General features: G+C 34.7%; 1 protein-coding gene across 1 annotated transcript in view; it reads right to left on the bottom strand.

Annotated features, from left to right (window-relative positions):
- TTK (TTK protein kinase) overlaps positions 1-22,203 on the bottom strand; it is a 41,196-nt gene that overhangs the window by 6,860 nt on the left and 12,133 nt on the right. Inside the window, 9 exon segments of the mRNA XM_043591878.1 lie at positions 451-531; positions 1,879-2,003; positions 3,449-3,600; positions 3,971-4,128; positions 8,374-8,466; positions 10,991-11,117; positions 12,688-12,824; positions 16,987-17,135; positions 21,549-21,669. Of these exon segments, the coding sequence (XP_043447813.1) occupies positions 451-531; positions 1,879-2,003; positions 3,449-3,600; positions 3,971-4,128; positions 8,374-8,466; positions 10,991-11,117; positions 12,688-12,824; positions 16,987-17,135; positions 21,549-21,669 (1,143 nt within the window).

The raw sequence follows: 22,203 nt of genomic DNA, 5'->3' as shown, positions 1-22,203 counted from the left end.
AGTTCACTGAGGTGGTAAAAGAAGGCAAGTGGGAAAGTAGCTGTGGCAGGCTGGGAAAAAACTGCCTATTAGAATTGTACTTGGAAATGTAGAACCAAAGAGGAAACAAAAGACTTCAAAGATCATTTTAATGTGCTTAACTCTGAGCTAATTTAGTCTTAATTTCTACCTTTCATTTTGAAACTGAAAAAAAATACCCTGGGTACGTTTTTTGTTAGAGCACATTGTTGAGACATCCCGTATTAAAAGCACAATATTAAAAGAACAGTCTCAAATCAATAACTGTAAAACTGAATCCCATGACCATTTGCCAAAGAAAGCAAGGTCTCTAAAATGGCCTAAAAAGTTTTAGAACTTAAACAACTTTCAGTTATCTGTTAGGTTTAATCAGAGAATAGTCCATTCCCTTCTGATGCCAGATAAATGGGATCTAAATAGCCTTCATAATACCTTTGACTTGGATTTCCCATTCTCTCTTGAGGAAGACATATCTTTGATTGCTTCTGGTGGCATATAATTAACTGTACCAACCTGTATGCCAAAGCACAGAAAACACTAATCAATGAAAATATTTTATTCTGCTTTAGATTTTTTAAAACACAAATGTCAGATTCTTAGAAACTTGAATAATTACATATTTCAGTAATATATTTTAAAAAATCAAGTAACTGACAATGATATTAAGACATAAGTTTCTTCACAACTCCAGAAAAATAAATTGGGTCCATAATCAGAAAAGTTATTCCTTTCAGAGTGCTAAGCTTTTTCTATGATTATGATGGGCAACTACCATAAAACTGTAGAGGCTAAAATTATATTAATGGCCATAAACTTGAGGAATTGATATCACTCATTTCTCTGTGCTGGAACAGGCCTAGAATGCTTTAAAAAAAAAAAAAAAATCAACCAACCAACCAATCAAAAATCTAGCTATGTCTCCAAGTATTCCCTGGGCCCATGTCCAGAATGAGATGGGGCAGGAATCTAAATCATGCAAGAGTTTTCACAGTCAGATTATGCCAACCTTAAAAGGCATTTATTTTAGTCTAAAATAAGTGGTTCTGTTTTCAAGCACTGAATACCTGTACTTTAGGGCCTTGCCATAGAGGGAATCTTCAAGTTGATTTACAATTACATGTTCAGCCATATTTTTGATACAAAGAGAAGTTATTATCAAATAGAATTATTTCAAAGGCATGCTGTTCATCTATTCCTCCTAAAAATAGTCTAGTTTTACTTCTAGGATTATGGCACATCCACACCAAAAATCTGCATACATAGAACACATCATCTTGACTTCAAGCAGGATTATTTTTAGTTATTCTTTGGTGTTATCACCTCAGTTTTTATGGAGACAAATATATTAAGTTTGTAACTGCATATCCTATTAGAAAAAGGCAGTAGAGTACAATATTATGGTTGTTTCCAATATGAAGGCCCACTTAAGAATTTTTTTTCAAATGCAAGTGATAGGAAAAGCTTTACTTCTCCAGAAGAATGAAATAATCTTACCTCATGGACAATAAAAAAAACATGTAACTGCAATTCCCTCTTTGGTTGCTACCAGGAATCTCTGAGACAAAGTTTCAGGTGAACTCAAGATCATGACAAAGGTGATTTCCAAGACAGGCATTATGCTTCTCTACCTCAGCTATAGGAAAATCATTTAAAAGTGCCAGATTTATTTCTACCTGATCTTGACTCTCTAAAGTGTATTAAATATGGTTTTTATTCTTATAGTATCTATTCTTAATACAAAGGTTTCAAATCCTTTGAAGAATGAGGTAGGAAAAATAAAATCCCCATTAGCAAAATACTTTACAGGTGGAATGGAACTGAACCGTAGTGGGTAGTAACCAACCATTCGTTAAGTCTTACCTGAGAGTCTTTAACAATACTTGTTGTATCTGGTTGCATTTGATTTGCAATCCCAAAATCAATTAGTTTTAGCATTCCATCAACTATCAGAAAGTTAGCAGGTTTCAGATCACTGTGAACGATGCCTTCAAAATAAAAATCCATTGTAATATCAGACAATGTAAAACATTCTAAGTATAAAAGAAATTTCACAATGGGGTACCTAGGTGGCTCAGTCGGTTGAGTGTCCGACTTCTGCTCATGTCATGATCTCACGGCTCGTGAGTTAGAGCCCTGCATTGGGCTCTGTACTGACAGCTCAGAGCCTGGAGCCTGCTCTGGATTCTGTGTCTCCTCTTTCTGCCCCTCCCCCGCTCACTCTGTCTCTCTCTCTCTCAAAAATCAATAAATGTTAAAAAAAAAAAAAAAAAAGAAATTTCACAATCTACTGGCCTAGTTGATTCCTTTGGTCAAAGTAAATGCTCATGTATAATATTTTTTTAATGTTTATTTATCTTGAGAGCGAGAAGAGAGCATGTGAGTTGGGGAGGGGCAGAAAGAGAATCCCAAGCAGGCTCCATACTGTCAGCTCAGAGCCCAACGCAAGGCTCATCTCAACCAACCGTAAGATCATGACCTGAGCCGAAACCAAGAGTCAAACACTTAACCAACTGAGCCACTCAGGAGCCCCTCGTTTTTAATATTTTCTAAAAAGATATAGTACCAGCAATGTACCAAGCACTATTCTAAGTTTGCTGCTTATCTTGAATCATTTAATCCTCACACCAGAACTGGGGTAATTACTATACTAATATTATCCTTTTAAGCGAAAAAACTAAGGCACAGAGATTAAGTAATTTGCTCAAGGTCATAAAACCTAAGTGACAGGGCCACAACTTGACCCAGGCACTCTGGCTTCAGAGTTTATGATCTTCACCACCCACTAGATAACATCATAAATTATATTGTCAGATGGAAGACCCTAATGCTCCTGACACCTCTATCCCTACAGCCCTGATCTTAATCACTGAATTATCTTTTAACTTATAGGGAGACATGAGGAGAAAAATTACAATTAATCTAGGTGAGCAGTTATTTTTTAAAAAGGATAAGGTAAAGGCAGAGAAGCCCTAAAAAGAACCAAGTCCAAGTAAAAAAAAAAAAAAACAACCTAGGGCTAACAATTGAAAAAGAATAAAACCAACTCCCACACAAGGGACACAATACAAAACGACTATCATAATGAGCACAATAAACATCTCAGATCTTTGGGATGCCTGAACCCCTAAGTCCCAGATCTGCTATAACTGAACTATTTAGAGACACAGGATAATGGACTATGTTAATACTAATAAAGATATGGGTATATTTTGCACTATGGATGCATTATGGCTGTGGGGACTTGAGTTCATGCACTATATCCTTTGGTTAACGGTGTTTTAAAGAAATGTTTTTTGTGCCTTCATCTTTAAATGAGTGTCCAAATATTTAGTTTATCTAGTCTAGAGGTGCCAATAACAAATACCTAAAAATCGTAAGATGACACTATTAATGATTATTGTAACTCAGCATATAACGAGTTTTAAAATACCATGTTGATGAATTGTGTAAACTGCCTCCAACATATTTTTCCAGTAACTTTTACGTTCCCATGGATTGATGGATTTTTTCTTTTTGAGCCAACTATTAAGATCTATATTTCCACATTCCATTACCATGTAAATGTACTGGTCCGTGATTTCACTGCCATTAAAAACAAAAACAACAACAAAAAAATACATGGTTAGCTTACACTATTAAGACTAAGTATTTATCTTCTTTATCTGTAGAATTATAGCAAAAATAGTGTTCTTTTTTTTTCTTTAATTTTTTTTTTTTAACGTTTATTTATTTTTGAGACAGAGAGAGACAGAGCATGAACAGGGGAGGGGCAGAGAGAGAGGGAGACACAGAATCGGAAACAGGCTCCAGGCTCTGAGCTGTCAGCACAGAGCCCGACGCGGGGCTCGAACTCACGGACCGCGAGATCGTGACCTGAGCCGAAGTCGGACACTTAACCGACCGAACCACCCAGGCGCCCCTGTTCTTTTTATATTAAAAAAAAAATCCTTACTAATCATAAAGTCGGATGATCTTATCACTGTGTTGTTGTAGTTTATTCAAATAAGCAATTTCATTCCGATAACTATCGATTGTTTGATTATCTGCTTCTTCTAAGTTCACATACTTTATAGCATGTATCTGTTTCTTTTCATTCAATACCTGGAATACCTATATAGAACAAAAGAAAAAGTTTAGAATGCACTACTTTTACACTATCACAATATCTCTAAATTTATTAGAATTTTAGGTTGAGAAATACCAATATGAATAATTAAACGTGCCTGGGCTTATTTTGAGTATTGAAGGGAAAAAAAATATGTTAGGAGAGTTAACAGACCATTCTCAACTACCTATGACAATGGGCATTCAATAACACAAAGGCATAAACATAAAAAGGTTTTATAACAACATATAAGAAAGATTATTTAAATTTCATATCTATTCATAACACTGTTGGGTTGCCCTGACCAAAAAAATAACCTAAAGCAAAAGACATTCAAAAATGTTAAGGGGGGTGCCTGGGTGGCTTAATTGGTTGAGTGTCTGACTCTTGGTTTTGGATCTGGTCGTGATCCCAAAGTCACGGGATGGAACTCAGCAGGGAATGTGAAGCCTGCTTAAGATTCTCTCTCTCCCACCACTGCTGCCCCCTTCTCTGCTTGCACTCATGCACATGCTCTCTCTTTCATAAATAAATGAATTAAATAAATAAATAAATAATTCAATAAAATGTTAAGAACTACTAAGGGCTTTCATAAAGAGTCAATTCATTTCACAGATGGTGTTTTTTTTCCACTGTGCCTGGAATTGGCATCTCATTCATGTGGTATTTTAAAATATGTAATAATTGTAAGCTATTTGTATATTCAGTTGTGAAAAGTAGATTAGATCAAAGTTTATGAATTTTTCTTTAAGTAGGCTTCACACCCAGCTCAGAGCACAATGTGGGGTTTGAACTCACACCCTGAGATCAAAACCTGAGCTGAGATCAAGAATCTGTAGCTTAACTGACTGAGCCACCCAGGCGCCCCAGATTAGGTCCCATTTTCAAAGTCAAGTTGACAAGAACAAGATGTTCCTATAAGCCCACTGTCAGGTATGGGTCAAACAGCTCTGGCTATAATGACAGTCAACTTCTAAGCAATAGGGCAGATAATAAATACATTTTGAAAAGTAGAAAATACTGTTAATGTGTCCAACTTTCAGAAAACATGCAAGAGGCATGAGGCTTCTAAAATGCAAGTATACAAATACAAATGCCATTATAAGCAAGAAAAATTACATTCATTCATCCCTTTTGACAAAATGAAGTAAAATATCATTTATTTAAAAACCATTTAACCTTGACCAGGTCGGGGCAAGGATAAGAAGAGAACGAATGTGTATATGAGATTCATGCATTTACAACTGTACTAATAAGGACAGTCTATCAAGCAGTCAGGTATAGTCACTTTAAAATTTTAAATATAAAACTAACAAAGTATTACTGGTTTTATTTGCACACACAACAAATTAGACAAAGAGAGGCAAATTAGGCAAAGATAGGGCAAGAGACCGCAGAAAAGAGCAAAGGATGATAAAAGGAATTTTAAAACAGTGTAAAGCCACTTTGTATATGGTAAACAGCCTTCTAAACCTCAGAGAATTGAGAGTACCTACCACTCTAGTAGAATTAAAATGTTGTTAGTAGTTCCTACCACACAGGGTTGGAAGGATGACCAAGATGGATGTGTCTGGAATGTAGCAAAGTTAGCTACCATCATTAAGGACAATTAGGACAGAATGAAATGGACATTTTAAAACCTATTGAAGTTGTCGGGTATATCAGAAAAAGAGATTTGCAAGATATTAAAACTATATAATAAGATCTCAAAGTTTTGAAGGAAATAAAAACTTTTCAATCAACTTTTTGCACGTATGTGCTTTTACTCCCCTACTGCCCCTCTTCTGGCAAAATTCTTGCAATAACTGATGATTAAATAGCCTCTACTTCCATCTCATAGAGATAGTATCAGAGTTATAATTTTCAGTTTCATGGGAAGTTGGTGAAAGAACTAGACAGGCTAGTATCATGACTATTCCTATTAGCCTCCATGACCTTCCTAAATGTTCTTAATACTGTATAAGTTGGCCACTGCCTAAACTCTAGAATAGAGCATAAATGGCTAGTTTCACAAAGCATGTTACCCTCTTTCCCTGAGGTACTTTGATTTTGTCAACTCCACCATAATAATTAAATTAAAAAATGATAATATAATCACACTAAAAAAAATATGGGCCAGTCATGTCTTTATCATCTGACCCTTCACTTAAGCTAACATCTTCATTATTCTCCAAGGAAAAAATGTTTAAAACACCATCAAGATTATTTTACATCCTCTGAAAACATGCCACTAAATAAGTATCTCACCTGGACACTATTCAACTATAGCTAAAGTAATAAAGGTTAACAAAAGAATTTCTATTAAAGCAACTAAATCAGATAATTCAAATATATTGATAAAAATCAATTGTCCCTTTATTCTCATGCCTGAAATCTGAGACAAGGGAAAGAAGAAAATGTATACAAAAAAGGAATGAATATTATTGAACTGCTACTCATAGTAATGTACACACCTTTTTATAATAAGTTAACAAGACCATCTTAAACAAATCTAGCTATTGTTAGTTGGCTTAGAAAATACAGTAAATCTTAAACCCAACAGGCTGTGCTTCATACATCATCCTTAACAACTTATAACAGCAAAACAGTTGACGAGGGACATTCATTCAACAAATAACTTCACTCTGTCATGTTCTAGGTAGTATTCTAGATAACAGAGCAAACACTGTTGAGCAAATCAGACAAACATCCCTATCTTGATGGAACTATATTCAAGTTCAGGAAGACACAAACAACAAACCAAATAAGTAAATTACAAAGCACAGAGGATGGGCTACAGAGAAAAATAAAGAAGGAAATGGAGCTCACCAGTGACTGGAAGGTTAAGAGTTGTGGTACTAAAGAGTGTGGCCAAGGAAGGCCTGATTGAGAAGATATTTGAGCAAAGACATGAGGAGATCTAGAGGAAAACTGACTCTTACGTTAAAATACACCAGGAAAGCAAGGATTAAATCAGTGAAACTAGGTATACGACTATTATAATAATCCAGGTGAAAAGATGGCAGTTGTTTTGAACAAAGTGATAGTAGTGGAGGTGGTGAGAAATAGGCAAATGCTAGATATGCTTTGAGGTAGAACCAACAAGATTTACCAACTGACTGGGTGTATGTGTGAGAGAAAGTGAGGTCAATTATGATTTCAGAGTTTTTGGCCTAGTTAGTGGAAGAATGAAGTTGCCATTTACTGAACTGGGAAAGACTATGGAGCCAGAGTTATGTTTGGGACATATTAAGTTTTAAATATCTAGTAGACACCCAAGGAGAGATAGTGAGCAATGAGCTGGATATACAAGTCTGGAATTCAAGTGGGAGGTCTAAGCTAGAAAGATGTTTAAGAACTGTCAGCATATACATGGTATCTAAAACCATGAGTCTGGACAACACCAAAGGAGTGAAGTGAGTTTAGAAAGAGAAGAAAAGAGGTCAAGGACCAAACCCTGGGGCATTGCACCATTATGATGGGGGACAAGAACACTTAAAAGGAATGGCCAATTGGAGAAGAGGAAAACTGAGGAAGGCCAAGTGGGAATAAAAAAAAAGTTCTAATAAGAAAAGAACAATCAACTCTCCCAAATGCTAAGTAACCCAAATTAAAGCAGAGAATTAGATTTAATAAAAACATTGAGATCACTGGTGATCTTGATAGCGATTGTTTTGCTAAGTGATAAAGGTAAAAATCTGACTGAAGTGGATTTAAGAGAACCGAATGAGAAGAACTAAAGATGGTAAGTTTAGACAGATCTTTTGAGATGCCTTCCACCCAGAAAAGCAGAACCATGTAAATTTAGAGCTCAAATACATTTAGAAAATGATCTAGTCTAATTCCAGAAACTCTCATTACTAAACTGTTTTTGAAATGAAAAACTCAAAAAACTCAAAATATTAATCATATATCTTGCTGAATCATCCTAAAATATTATTTACAACATGCCCTACGTGATGTTTAGAAAGATTCTTTTATGATAATACATAGCTTCATTTGCCACCCCAAATCCATGTTAATGTCATCTAGAGAAGAAATCTAGAGGCATAGGACATCAGAGGGAAGAACAGAGAATTAGAATTAGGAGATAGGTCTAAAGAGATATGTCATTTGTTGGAAAGAGGGAATGGGAGCAGGGAATAAGGATATTTTTGGCTCAAAAGCAATATGGACCCCTAGATGTTAAGAAAATAGAGCCCCAAAGGGTAAAAAGACAAAGAAAAGAAAGCTGAAAATATTTTTTTTTCTTAAATATTTAAGATAGTTACCTTACTTGAGCCTCCACTTCCTATCTGCTTCAATATGGAATAAATTCTTCCTTTAACTGAAATGCATTCATTTGTTGAAGAGGATGCTGAAATCTAAATAATTAAAATATATAAAGATTCAAAGGTGCAAAGAATATGCCTGAGAAACTAGCTTGCATTTAGTACAGTGAAATGTTTCCAATTTTTAAATTATCTTAAATTTCAAGTAATTAGATATTAGTCACAATATTTTAAAGAGGAAGTTTACATATTTTAGTCAAATTAATAAACTTATTAATATATAGATAGACTTCCAAGGTCTCCCTCTAACTTGCCTTTACTTAATTTAAAAAAAATTTTTAAATTTAAGTATAGTTGACATACAATGTTCACCTTTACTTCTTAACATAAATAAATAGAAGATTCAGGGGAGAAAACACTTAATGCCAATACACAAACTCACAAGCTATTACTTTTCACCTTATTCTTTTTTCTTATATATCCCTCTTCACTTACATACATGCATAAATAATTACATCTAAATTCTTTTTCCTCATTTAGCACTACATTATAAGGGAAGCAGTATGCTAGCTCCAGAGTCAATCAGACAAATGCAAATTTCAGCAATGCCCCCTTTCTGCTGAATGATGTTCAACAAGTTAGTTAATTTGAACTTCAGCATCTACCTTGGCAAACTTGTAGCTGATGTACTATTGCAACAGACCCCATTTCCCTTCCCTTATGCCAGAGCTCTCAGAGGATCTATAAATGCTTTGCACAGATGGGAGTGCAGTGAGAGGACCCATTCCAAGCTGACAAGAAAGCTGGAGACACAAAGCGCATCTGATTAGCTGATTTACTAAGTTGAAACGGGTCTGTCTGAATAAACCTCAATTTAACCAAGTCCTGCTTTAAATCCCGAATGGTAGAACTCTCTCATGTAATCTCTTTCTTTACCTTTTAACGCAGGGGTTAAAAAACACTATTGAGTCATGAAATATGTTTTCTGTAAGAAAGTATTAGGCTTTGAAATATGTACCTGTTATTTTTCATTCAGTTATAATTTCAGAAAGGCTTTTCACTACCTACTCCCACCCCTCTTCCTTTTGGAGCATCTTCTCGCACTTAAACTGAAAACTTCTGAGAGGGAAGAAAGCAGTTCAATGTTTTTGCCCCCTAACTGCTGACAGTTGTTAGAGTAAGTAATTCTGACTTATTTCTGACTCAATACTAATGTGAAGTTCAGTTTCCTACATAGAACATTCCACATCCCCCTTAGCCCATCCTCCTCACTGTGGCCAGAGTAATTTTTTTCAAAATGCAAATAAGATCACTTCACTTTCCTGCTCCAACCTGTTACACAGCTTCTTATCCCTCTTGGGGTAAAGTTCAAAGGGCCCAGAGGAATCCTAAGGATCACCTCGTCCCTCTTGGACTCTTTTTAGTTTCCTCCTGACACTGGCCTTTTCTAGAAGGCTCCTGGCCCATTCATTTGGTCATGACTTGACTTCTAGATATCAACTCAAACAGGGTCTGACATGAGGAAGAGTTCAACAAATGTTTTGAATCAATGTATGGACAAACCTGATCATCTTTTTCTCCTTAGTAATTTATTATTCTGCTTCAATCTTCAAATACTATTTCTCTTTCCATAGGATAATCTATTGTCAGCTTTTTTGTTCTTTATTAATTGCAAAATATACATAACAAAAATTTGCATTTTACTCTACACCCATTAAACAGTAACTCCTCCCTCCTCCCTCCCTCTAGACACTGGTGACCATTGTTCCACTTTTTGTTAGCTAATTTTTTTTTTAATCTCTCAATATGTAATAGCTAATTACCTGTTTGTGTGTGTGTGTGTGTGTGTTTTGCTGTTTTATTTAAATAACAATTGCTGCTATCTTTTCTTTACTAAGTAGCAGGCTCCACTGTACAAGTTCCATATATGTTAACTAATTTAATCTTCACAATTATCCTCTATGGTAGGTATCTTTATTATCCCCACCTTATAGATGATGAAATGGCCACAGAAAATTTAAGTAACTTACAAAAGGTCACACAGTTGGTAAGTAGTGAGGCCAAGATTCATGGCCAGAAAGCCTCTCTTCAAAGTTCATGCTTTCCACCAGTATTTAGTGGCCACTCAGATAGTTATTAGAAACTAATTTTAATAGTATTGATATTAGTATTTTTTCTCCAGATGACAATACAATTGCCTCACCAGCAAAAATTTTCCTATTTTTATAATTACTTTATATTTTAGTAGCATCTTATATTGTTATTCTGAAATTCTTGAAAACTTAACTGCATATTAATCAGCCAGTGAAATGAGGCTGCACAGTTAATAGTAGGCTTAAGTAGTGAAACAGAATAAAAAGTTACCTAAATTACAAGACAAATTTTGCCTAGCTATTCAAACTGGATCTTTTGGCCTAGTTCATGAAAAAGCTTCATTAGCTTCTTCAATAACTAATCTCTCAAAGTCACAAGGCACCCTTAATAGGTTTTCCCTATTAAGAGTTTTGCCTAAGAATGGACAAGTTCTTAAGGCCTTTCCTAACAACTAGATGTTATGAAAATAAAATCTTTGGATCATACCTTAAACATATACCATCATAAATAAAATTTATCAAACCTGTAAAGTTTGAAGTGGAGTAACAGGTATTTGCTGCTGCTGCTGCTGGAAACAGGCAAGTTGGCTATAAGGTGTTGACAACTGACAAGCAGGTGGAAAGTCATTCTTTACAACTGGAGTTCTAAAACTAGGAAAGAAATGGTTTTAATTTAAAACATGAAAAATGTAGAAACAAGATTCTGACTCAGTGTTTGTGTGATTTTAAAAGATGCATATAAACTTAAATGTATTACATCAAACAGAATCCACATCAGTTTTCATAATATAGCTAAGTTATATATTCTAGATATACTATCACGAGAAATTTCATTTTGAGGAAATTCTTTCTGAAAGTAATTTTTTGTCCCTAGACAAGAAATCCTTACTAGTAAAATTAATAAGATGGCATTTAAAAGTGAAGTTGGGGTTATTTTAGAAGAATTTAGCCAATGCAAAGGTCAGCCTATGGCATACGAGTGCTTTTTAACAATAGTGCTCTACAACAGCATGCTAGAAATATCAGAAAGCCAATTACATTACAGGAGTTTGGACTTTTGAGATTAAAGCTGTTGAGTTCACATTTGTGTTTTGCTTATCTTATTCACTATCACATCCTCAACACCTAGAAGAGTGCTTGGCACAAAGGAGTTCAAATACTTGTTGACAATATATAACCTAACTTCACAAAAAATAACTATATCACTATTCTAGTTATCAACTTTCTTTAAAATATTCCACATATGGGGTGTCTAGGTGGCACAATAAGTCAAGCATCCAATTCTTGGCTTCAGCTCAGGTCATGATCTCGCAGTTCATGAGTTCAAGCCCCACATCAGGCTCTGTAGAGAGCCTGCTTGGGATCCCCTCTCTCTCCTTTTCTCTGTTCCTCCCCTGCTCTCTCTCTCTCTCTCAAAATAAATAAATAAACTTAAAAAAAAAATTAAAATATTCCACATATAATAAAATGAAGTAATATATAGCAAAACTATATTAAATTGGTAAGAGCCCAGGTTATGAAACTTCTAAGGTCAGTTCTAATTAAAATCAAAGATTACATTATGAAAATTAAAAACAAAAGGCATCATGGACTTAAGTTATCCTCTAAGACATTAAAAATATAGCTACTAGTTGGATGATATGATGTGCCACATTCCTTTATTTTCTTTCTTTGAAATGTCATTAATTTGCTTTTGCAATATCCCTGTGTTTCCTATCAATCGGCATTGACCATCCAATTTCTTTACTCATCCCTCATTCCCATACACTCAAGTCTTTTACCTTTGAACACTCCCAAAACTATGTGACCTATACAACCAACTTCTTTCAGAAACTATCACATTCCAATTAAAAACCCTCCTTTGCTATAAAATGTAGCTACTGTTTATCATGTATAAGAATGCTAACCTTTAAAATACCTCTCAGTTACACAAAGATATCCATGTAGCAATGTGTAATTACCAAGAAGTTTTACATATTTAGAGTATTTATAGATTGTTGGTACAAATTACAATAGGACAGAGACTTTCAAAACAATCCTTAAAAATGTATTGTAGCCACCTTCCCCTCCCCTTTTACAGGTGAAATAACTGATGCTCAGAAAAATAATATAAATTTGGAAACTCTTTAAAGTAACAGAGCAGGATTCAACTTCAGATCTATTTAACCCCGAAGACCATGTTATTTCCACTGTGCCAAACTAGAATGCCAAAAGTAATTACCAGCTCATGTAATCATCCAAGGCACTGCTACTGGGTGTCTTACAAACAGATTTTGGGTCAATCCATTTAGGTGTTGATATTGGTGGTGACTGCTTTGAAACTGAAAAGGCAGGTTGCTCAAAAGTGGTTTGTTTCTGCTAAAAAAAATAAATAAATCACAATTTACAGTTTTTAGACACCTGTTCAATAGCTTTACAAACATTTTAATTTCTAAAAGAAAAAATAATGTAATACACAAACATGCTAAAATAAGTAAACATATGTATTCCAGACTTCCAATAACTTTTTAGTATAGCTTTCACTCTAAGTTCTGAAGCCTATTATATTTTCTTCAAAAGCATTACAAGGAGAGGGAAGACTCATGGTATTGTTTAACAAAACAGGATCTAATATCCTCTGCCATCAGGACTACTATAACCATTACTGAACTTCTATAATCTAAATAAGTACTCTGTACTTCTGAAAACTTAGCTTCCTTTAATCAATAAAACCACAGTATATGGGATATAGGAATGGGTAGCTAAAGTGCAATTAAGGAAATGGTCAGAAGGGAGGAAGAAATTATTAATCAGAAGTAGGTGGAAGTTATCCAGAGCCTAATATCCTCAAGGAATGATGGGGAGTCACTAGGATGTCCAGAGATGATAGCAATGAGCAAGGAACAGGATGGTATATCCAAAAAACAGGAGCCTCAAAAGGTCAGGGCTCTGTAAGAGAAGAAATGATCTGGATATAGCTACAGGGAGTTTTTAGTTATAAGGTAAGTGAGATGTGAAGTAAAAACAATCTCTACTTGAGAGGGCTGCTGGAGAAGCAGTGACTTCAGGAAACCACCTAATTCCTTTTTCTTCTTTTCATAAGTATGCTATCCAGTGGATTTTAGTATGTTCACAAGAGTACACAATCAGCACTATTTAATTACAGAACATTTTCATCATCCTAAGAAACTCCATATCCATTAGTGGTCACCCTCCGTTCTCCACTCTTCCCAGTCTCTGGCAGCCGCTAATCTACTTTCTGCCTGTATACGGATTTGCCTATTCTGGACATTTCTTATAAATGGGATCACATAATATGTGGCCTTTTGTGATAGATTTCTTTCACTTAGCATGTCTTTAAAGTTCATCCATGTTGTAGCATTTGTTAGTACTTCATTACCTTTCATTGTTGAATAATAAAATGAAATAATGAAATTAGAGTACCACATTTTGTTTATTCACTCACCAGCTGTTGGATATTCGGGATTATTTCCACTTTTGGCAATTATGAATAATGCTGCTATGAACATGCAAGTACAAGTTTTTGTGTGGATATAGATTTTCAGTTTTCTTGAGTATATACTTATAAGTAGAATTGCTAGATCATATGATAACTCTATATTTAGCCTTCTGAGAAACTGCCATACCATTTTCCAAGTAACTACACCATTTTATATTCTTACCAGTAGTACATGAGGGTTCCAATTTATCCACTTCATCACCAACATTTGTTATTGTCTCTTTTAAATTATAGCCATCTTAGTGGGTATGCAGTGGTTTCTCATTGTGGTTTTGATTTGCATTTCCCTAATGACAAATAAATGGTTTTGAGTCCTCTCACCCTGCTATTGACTTTCAAGTTTCAAAAAGAAAAAAGAAAAGATGCTGTTTCATATGATCCATGATTTAACCTATCAGGATTCTTCCCATCTAATATTTATTATTTACTTCATTACTTAGATCTTTAATTAAATAAGATAAAGTCTCTTCAGTAAATGGTGTTGGGAAAACTGGACAGCAACAAGCAAAAGAATGAAACTGGACCACTTTCTTGCACTATATACAAAAATTAAATCAAAATGGATTAAAGACTTGAATGTAAGACCCTACACCATAAAAGTTCTAGAAGAAAACACAGGCAGTAGGCTCCCTGACAGGAGTCTTAGCAAGGATTTTTTTTTGGATGTGATACCAAAAGCAAAGGCAACAAGGCAACAAAAGCAAAATAAGTAAGTGGGGCTATAATTGAACTTAAAGAGCTTCTGCACAGCAAAGGAAATCATTAACAGAATGAAAAGGCAAACTACTGAATGGGAGAAAATATATGCAAATCATGTATCTGATAAGGGGTTAATATCCAAGATATATAATGAACCCCTACAATTCAATAGCAAAAAAGCAAACAATCCAATTAAAAATTGGGCAGAATATGTAAATATGTCTAAACATATAGACATATTTTTCCAAAGATATATAGATAACCGACAGGTAGAGAAAAAGACGTTCAACATCACTAATCATCAGGGAAATACAAATCAAAACCACATTGAGATACCACCTCATACCTGTTAGAATTTTGTCAAAAAGACAAAAACCTCATACCTGTTAGAATTTTGTCAAAAAGACAAAAACTAACAGTGTTGGCAAGGATGTGGAGAAAAGAGAATTCTTGTGCAATATTGGTAGGAATGTAAATCAGTGCAGCCACTATAAAAGACAGTAGGAAGGTTCCTCAAAAAATTAAAAATAGAACTATCATATGATCCAACAGTTCCACTTCTGGGTATTTATCCAAAGAAAATGAAAATACTAACTCAAAAAGATACAATCTTATGTTCACTGCAGCATTATTTACTATAGTCGTGACATGGAAACAACCTAAGTGTCCACTGATGGATGAACGGATAAAGAAAATATGGTGTGTGTATATATACATAGTATACAGTGGAGTATTAGCCATAAAAGAGAATGAAATCTTGCCATTTGTGACATGGATGGACGCTGATGGCATTAAGTGAAATAAGCCAGATATAGACAAATACTGCACAATATCACTTACATATGAATTAAAACAAACAAACAAACAAACAAAAAAACGACTTCATAGATTCAGAGGGCAAATTAATGGTTGACAGCGGTGGGGATGGGTGGTGGACGAAACAGGTGAAAGGGATCAAAAGATACAAAGACAGGGTACCAGGGTGGCTCAGTCTGTTAAGCATCTGACTTTGGCTCAGGTCATGATCTGGCGGTCCATGAGTTTGAGCCCCATGGCAGGCTCTGTGCTGACAGCTCAGAGCCTGGAGCCTGCTTCAGATTCTGTGTGCCTCTGCCTCTCTCTCTCTCTCTCTCTCTCTCTCTCTAATATAAATAAACATTAAATAAAGACATACAAAGGTATTTCCAGTTACAAAATAAGTTATGAGGATGCATGTGTAGCATGGTGGCTATATTTATTAATACTATATGCATATTTGAAAATTGCTAAGAGAGTAAATCTTATAAGTTTCACCATAAGAAAAAAAATTGTGTAGCTGTATGGGTACAGATGTTAATTGAACTTATTATGGTGATCACTTCATAATTCAAATATTGAGTTAGATTGTACACCTGAAACTGATGTTGTATGTCAATTACACCTCAATAAAACACAAAAATACTTATTTTTCATAAAATATCTATATTCACATGTGATGATTTATATTGTTATTTTTAGCAAGTTAATATATATTTTTAAAATGTCTGTTTTACTTTCTAATACAGTAAATACAGATAAATATAACTTACATAAACAAAGCTCTTTCGTGGTCTTGATAATGAAGAGTGTAAAGAGGATCTCAACACAAAAACGTGAGAACCCACTGAGTTAGAATATAACTGAAAGTAGTGAGGACAGTATAGCCATGGACTATATACAGTATGACTCTCTAGTAGCCTACCAGATCATTCCTTCTGAAATGACCTTTGACCATTGGGAATGATCATTCAACCTGTTATAAATTCACATACAGTGTCTATATTTTTCTATTTTATCCATGGGATAATAGGAAATTATCAAATCTTTTGGTACAGCATTGCACTGGTTCAGGGGTCAGCATATTGTATTCTGTAAAGGGCAAGGTAGTAAACATATGGGGCTTTTTAAGGCAGAGTCTCTGTTGCAACTACTCAATTCTGCTGTTACAGTTCAAAAGCAGCCCTAGACAGTAATAAATGGGGATGGATGCCTTCCAGTAAAACATACTTTACAGACAGGCTGAGAACTAGATTTGACCGATAGGCTGTAGTTTGCTGACCCCTGCACCAGTCTACCAGAAATCCAAAAGCACCACTGAAAATAAAAAAAGACTTCAGCTTGACATATACTTTTACCGAATCTGTCACTAGTAGTGATCATTGTTTTGTGAATAATAAGAAACATCCTTTAAGTAAACGATTCCACTAAAATGGTACATAAGGATTTAATAAAAGAAAAAAATTTAACATGACCATCACATTACAAATAATGGCAATGTTACACTTTAGAGGAAAAGAAAGTTACCTCTGTATCAACTTTTTGGGCTGTGTCTGGAATCTGCCACTGATTTGAAGATACAGCAGGATTCTGGTTTATACATTCTGACTTTCTCTTAGACTGCCATTGTTTCTGGTTACTCTCTGGAACCTTTGGTTCTTGATGTTCCTTAATTTCTGAAATGCATTTGTTGTTGTTATCAACAAAAGGAAAGAATATTTGATAATAAAATTAAATCTGAAATACGAAACATGTTACAAACTATATTAGTACAAAGAGAGAAGGGGTGCTTTGGTTGCTCAGTTGGTTAGGTGACCGACTCAGGCTCAGGTCACGATCTAGCAGTTTGTGAGTTCAAGCCCCACATCAGGCTCTGTGCTGACAGCTCAGAGCCTGGAGCCTGCTTCAGATACTGTGTCTCCTCCTCTCTCTACCCCTCCCCTGCTCACGCTTTGTGTCTCTCTGTCTACCAATAATAAACGTTAAAAAAAAAAAAAAATTAGGAAAAAAACAAAAACAAAAAACAAAGAGAGAAACTAAAAACATTAAGCCAGCGGCTGACAACTGGCTTTTAATAAGTCATTTTACTAAGGTATAACACAGTCATGTTCCTAAGTTGCTACCTAGAGCTTTATCAGAGACCATTCTGAATTTAAATACTTCTGGGTCTTCACCAGAAAACACCAAATAAATAAATAAAAATTCAAAAACACATATATATCATAAGGTCTTACTAATAAAGAGAAGCTAATTTACCACTTTACATAGACCTCTAGTATTTTAATTTTTTGTTAATGCTTATTCATTTTTGAGAGACAGAGACAGAGCATGAGCAGAGGAGGGGCTGAGAGACAGGGAGACACAGAATCTGAAGCAGGTTCCAGGCTCTGAGCTGTCAGGACAGAGCCCGACGTGGGGCTCAAACTCACGGACCGCAAGATCACAACCTGAGCCAAAGTCAGATGCTTAACCGATTGAGCCATCAAGGTATCCATAGATCTTTAGTTTTTTAACAAAAATTTTACATTAAACTAGCCTGTAATTTATTTTCTTAATGGTCTCCCAACAAAAAAGTCTCAACACTATAGTTACTATCCTATGAATATCAATATTCACTATCACCATAGTGCAAAAATCCTAAACAAGTATGTACAACAGATAGATAAAAGGGATAATGAATTATGACTAAGTTATGTGTATTCTTAAATGTGAAGTTTGCTTAACATGTGAAAATCAATTTAATTTGCCATAATAACAGGACTAAGAAGAAAAATACATGATCAACTCAATAAATGCAGAAAAAGCATTTGACAAGATTCAACAGTCACAAAAAATATCTAATGATAATCTAGGTATAAAGCAAAATTCACTGTTTTGGTATTTGATTAAGAGTAGATAAAAAATCTATAGCAATTATTTCATACAAAGGTAAAATATGGAAATCTTCCCTCTAAAATAAGTAATAAGATTGCCCACCTATCATCTCTTCTATTCATTATGATGTTACATGCAATACAAAGAAAAAAATGAAGGTTAAAAGGATAAGGAAAAAATGTTAAATCATTTTCTTTCTATGAAAGAATTCATAGAAAAATGTTAGAATTATTCCGTGAATTTAGTAACTCACTGACTATATCTAAGATCAATAGCTAAAACCAGTTGTATTTGTATTTTTATATACCACCAACAAGGTAGAAGATGAAAAAATAGTTTAAAAATATTCCATTCACCATCACAGCATTGAAAATGCCAGGTATCTAGCAAGAACTCTAGCAAAAGAGAAGAAAAACCTCTAACAGAAAATAGTTCTCGATTACATCTTAAATACTACTTAAATGAATGAAGGGATATATGCCAGATTAGTGGATTAGAAAACCTATCTGCTAAATGCCAACCTGTCCCATTAGGATCTCAATAAAAAAGTCCCATTTTAAAAAAAGAATCTGGTAGATTCTAATATTTATATGGAAACCCAAAAGGCCCAATAGCTGATACAGCCTTGAAGATGAATGAAGTTGGAAGATTTTCAATTGATTGCAGTAAATAAGATAGTATTGGCACAAAGATCTATGGAACAGAGAAGAATCCAAAACCAGATATCACAGGATATCTAATTTATAATTCACTAAGGGAGGGGCTCCTGGGTGGCTCAGTCAGTTAAGCATCAGACTCTTTTGGATCAGGTTATGATCTCATGGTTCATGAGTTTTGAGTCCTACGTCAGGCTCTGTGCTGACAACATGGAGCCTGCTCAGGATTCTGTCTCCATCTCTCTCTGCCCCTCCCCTGCTCACTCTCTGTCTCTCTCTCAAAAATAAATAAATAAACATTATAATTCACTGACGGGAAAAGAGGGTCTTTTCAATAAATGATGCTGGACCGACTGGATATCCACATGAGGGAAAAAAACAACAGAATCTTGATACGTCATCTTACTTATACACAAATATTAAATTCAGTTAGAATGTAAGTCCATATGTGAAAGGCAAAATGATAAATCATCTAAAATATGCAGAAATATCATTACAATCTTGGAGCCGGCATAGATTTGTTAAAAGACATAGGAACTACCACAAAGGAAAAGACTGATAAATTAAAATGCATAATAATTAAGAATTTCTTTTCCTAAAAAGTCTTCAGTACACAATGGAGAAATTACTTGTAACACACATATCCAACAAAGGATATGTATCTAGATGATATAAATATCTCCTAGAAATCAATGAGAAAAAGAAAGAAAACCCAATAGAAAAATTGGCAAGAGTTTCAAACAAGTACTTCACAAGAGAATATCCAAATGGCCAATAAACATAAAAAAAGATGTTCAACATCATAAGCCATCAGAGAAGCGCAAATTAAAACCACAGTAAGATATCACTTAGCAGCATCCAAATGTCTAAAATTAAAAACCAACAATAAAACAATTGGGACTAATATGGAGCAAGAGCAACATCCCTGCTGGTCAAAGGGACCACCATTCTAGAAAACTGGCACTATTTGCCAAAGTTGAACATACACACATTCTGTGACCCTACAACCCCACTCTTTGGATACACTCAAAAGAAACGCTCATGAATGGAATGATATTTCAACAGACTGTACTCTCATGATTTGGGTGATTTTGTAATTGGCAGTTTTACTATATAATAAAGTATTACTGGCACTGTATAGGTACTCAACAAGTATTTACTGAAAAACATTAAATTAGGTATAAGATTAGTATTATTAACAAGCATATTTGGGGGCGCCTGGGTGGCGCAGTCGGTTAAGCGTCCGACTTCAGCCAGGTCACGATCTCGCGGTCCGTGAGTTCGAGCCCCGCGTCAGGCTCTGGGCTGATGGCTCAGAGCCTGGAGCCTGTTTCCGATTCTGTGTCTCCCTCTCTCTCTGCCCCTCCCCAATTCGTGCTCTGTCTCTCTCCGTCCCAAAAATAAATAAACATTGAAAAAAAAAAAATTAAAAAAAAAAACAAACCAAGCATATTTGGTAAACATGATTTTTCAGTAATACCAGTTTATGATAGATGCCATGAAAATATCCTTCAAATACTAGGAAAAGGAATCTATTCCAAATCAAAATAATGGCAAATAGACCATTCTAGGGTGAATAACAGTCTCAGTTTGCTGGGAACTGACAGTCATTCTGCTATATATAGAACTTTTCAGGGGTAACACCAGGGAAGTTCCAGTCTGGAAACCAAAGAGTCTCAACAAGCCTAGTATGTCCCAGTTTTCCTCTTCAGTCCAATTAAAGAAAAACATTAGTCAATCTGGTAAACTTTGTTTGGACAAGGATCATCCAATTCATGATCTTGTTCAAAAATCTCTAATGGTACTCTGATATCTACAAAAAAAAAAAAAATGTAAGCGTGGAGTTCAGTTTACCTAGTTTTACCTTCTACTTCTGTATGACCTGTTATAGTTTTCTGCATAGACTATCTTTTGTTCCTAAAATATTTTCTTTTGTTTTCATTATTTCCTCCATTTGAAACACTCTATCACTGCCATTTCTTCCTATTTAAACCCAAATAGTTCTTCACCTTTCTTCTCCATAAAACATGTTCTTACCCTAAACCAAATAGTTCCTCACATTTCTCCTTCTTCTGAATTCTCACAGCATTTTATTTATGTGCTTCTCAATATACCCTCTAAAATTCTACACAGCATTATATTTATCAGTCTGTCTCCCACACTGGATGGCAATCTCCTTGGGACTGTTTCATTCATTTATATCCCCTTAGAACATATCATACTACTCATATAGTAGAAAATCAAATGTCCGATAAAAAAGAGAATTATCATAAAGATACAGCTTGTGTTTTTTTCCAGAAAAGTATTTGTCAAGCCAACTGAAAAACCTAACTCAGCCCCAATGTACTTTCCCTCCACTCTTGCTTTTACACAGCTTTTAGCCAAATAAACTTCCACTGCTACAGAATTCAACACTTTTCATAGACTCTATATAATTCAATTGACATACAAGATAAAGGGACATATAGTCTTACACTGTAATTTGTAGATGGCTGGTCAACTTTCACAAGCACCAGAGTGCTATTCTTAATTAATAAAAGCCTATTTTGTCTCTCTTACCTTCTAATTTTGATACAAGACTTGATTCAGTTTTATTCTTCAAGGTTACTGAATCTGTAATAAGTTCAGAACTCTTCTCATCCGACATCAGAGGTTCCTTGGAATGGATATTTTGAATAGACTACATGAAAAGAATAAGACATAAAAATAATAAAGTCTCATAAACAGTAATAGTACTAATTTGTCTTAGTGTTCAATAGACTAAAGTCTCATCTATGTGAAAAGATTGCTAAGAAAATTATCTACTATAATCAGATATAGACTCACAAACTGAGGAAGGATTAACTTCTTGAATTATTGACTAGAACAGTGGAACTGGCCATAACCATAAATTTGGCCAATGTGCTTTCAATGGACATAATCAAATCATAAAATATAATCACTTAAAAAGAGAGGTTGAAAATTTGAATATAACATAAGACATGCCTCATTATTTTGTGACTATGATGGTATTTTATCCCCAAAATAACATCAGTGAAAATTAAGATTTGCGTAAGTCTAAAACAGTAGTTATTCTAAAACCCAAAAAGTAAACTTTTTAAACAACTATGCACTATTCTCTAAGGTAGCTATGATCAGTTAAAATAATAAGCATAGACCATGAAAAAGATGAATTACAAAAAATATAAACTTGAAAAGACCCTCATTGTGAGGC

This window comes from Prionailurus bengalensis, chromosome B2 (assembly GCF_016509475.1).
Source record: "Prionailurus bengalensis isolate Pbe53 chromosome B2, Fcat_Pben_1.1_paternal_pri, whole genome shotgun sequence".
NCBI classification, from domain to species: Eukaryota; Metazoa; Chordata; class Mammalia; order Carnivora; family Felidae; genus Prionailurus; species Prionailurus bengalensis.
This window is presented reverse-complemented; position numbering and strand designations above follow the sequence as displayed.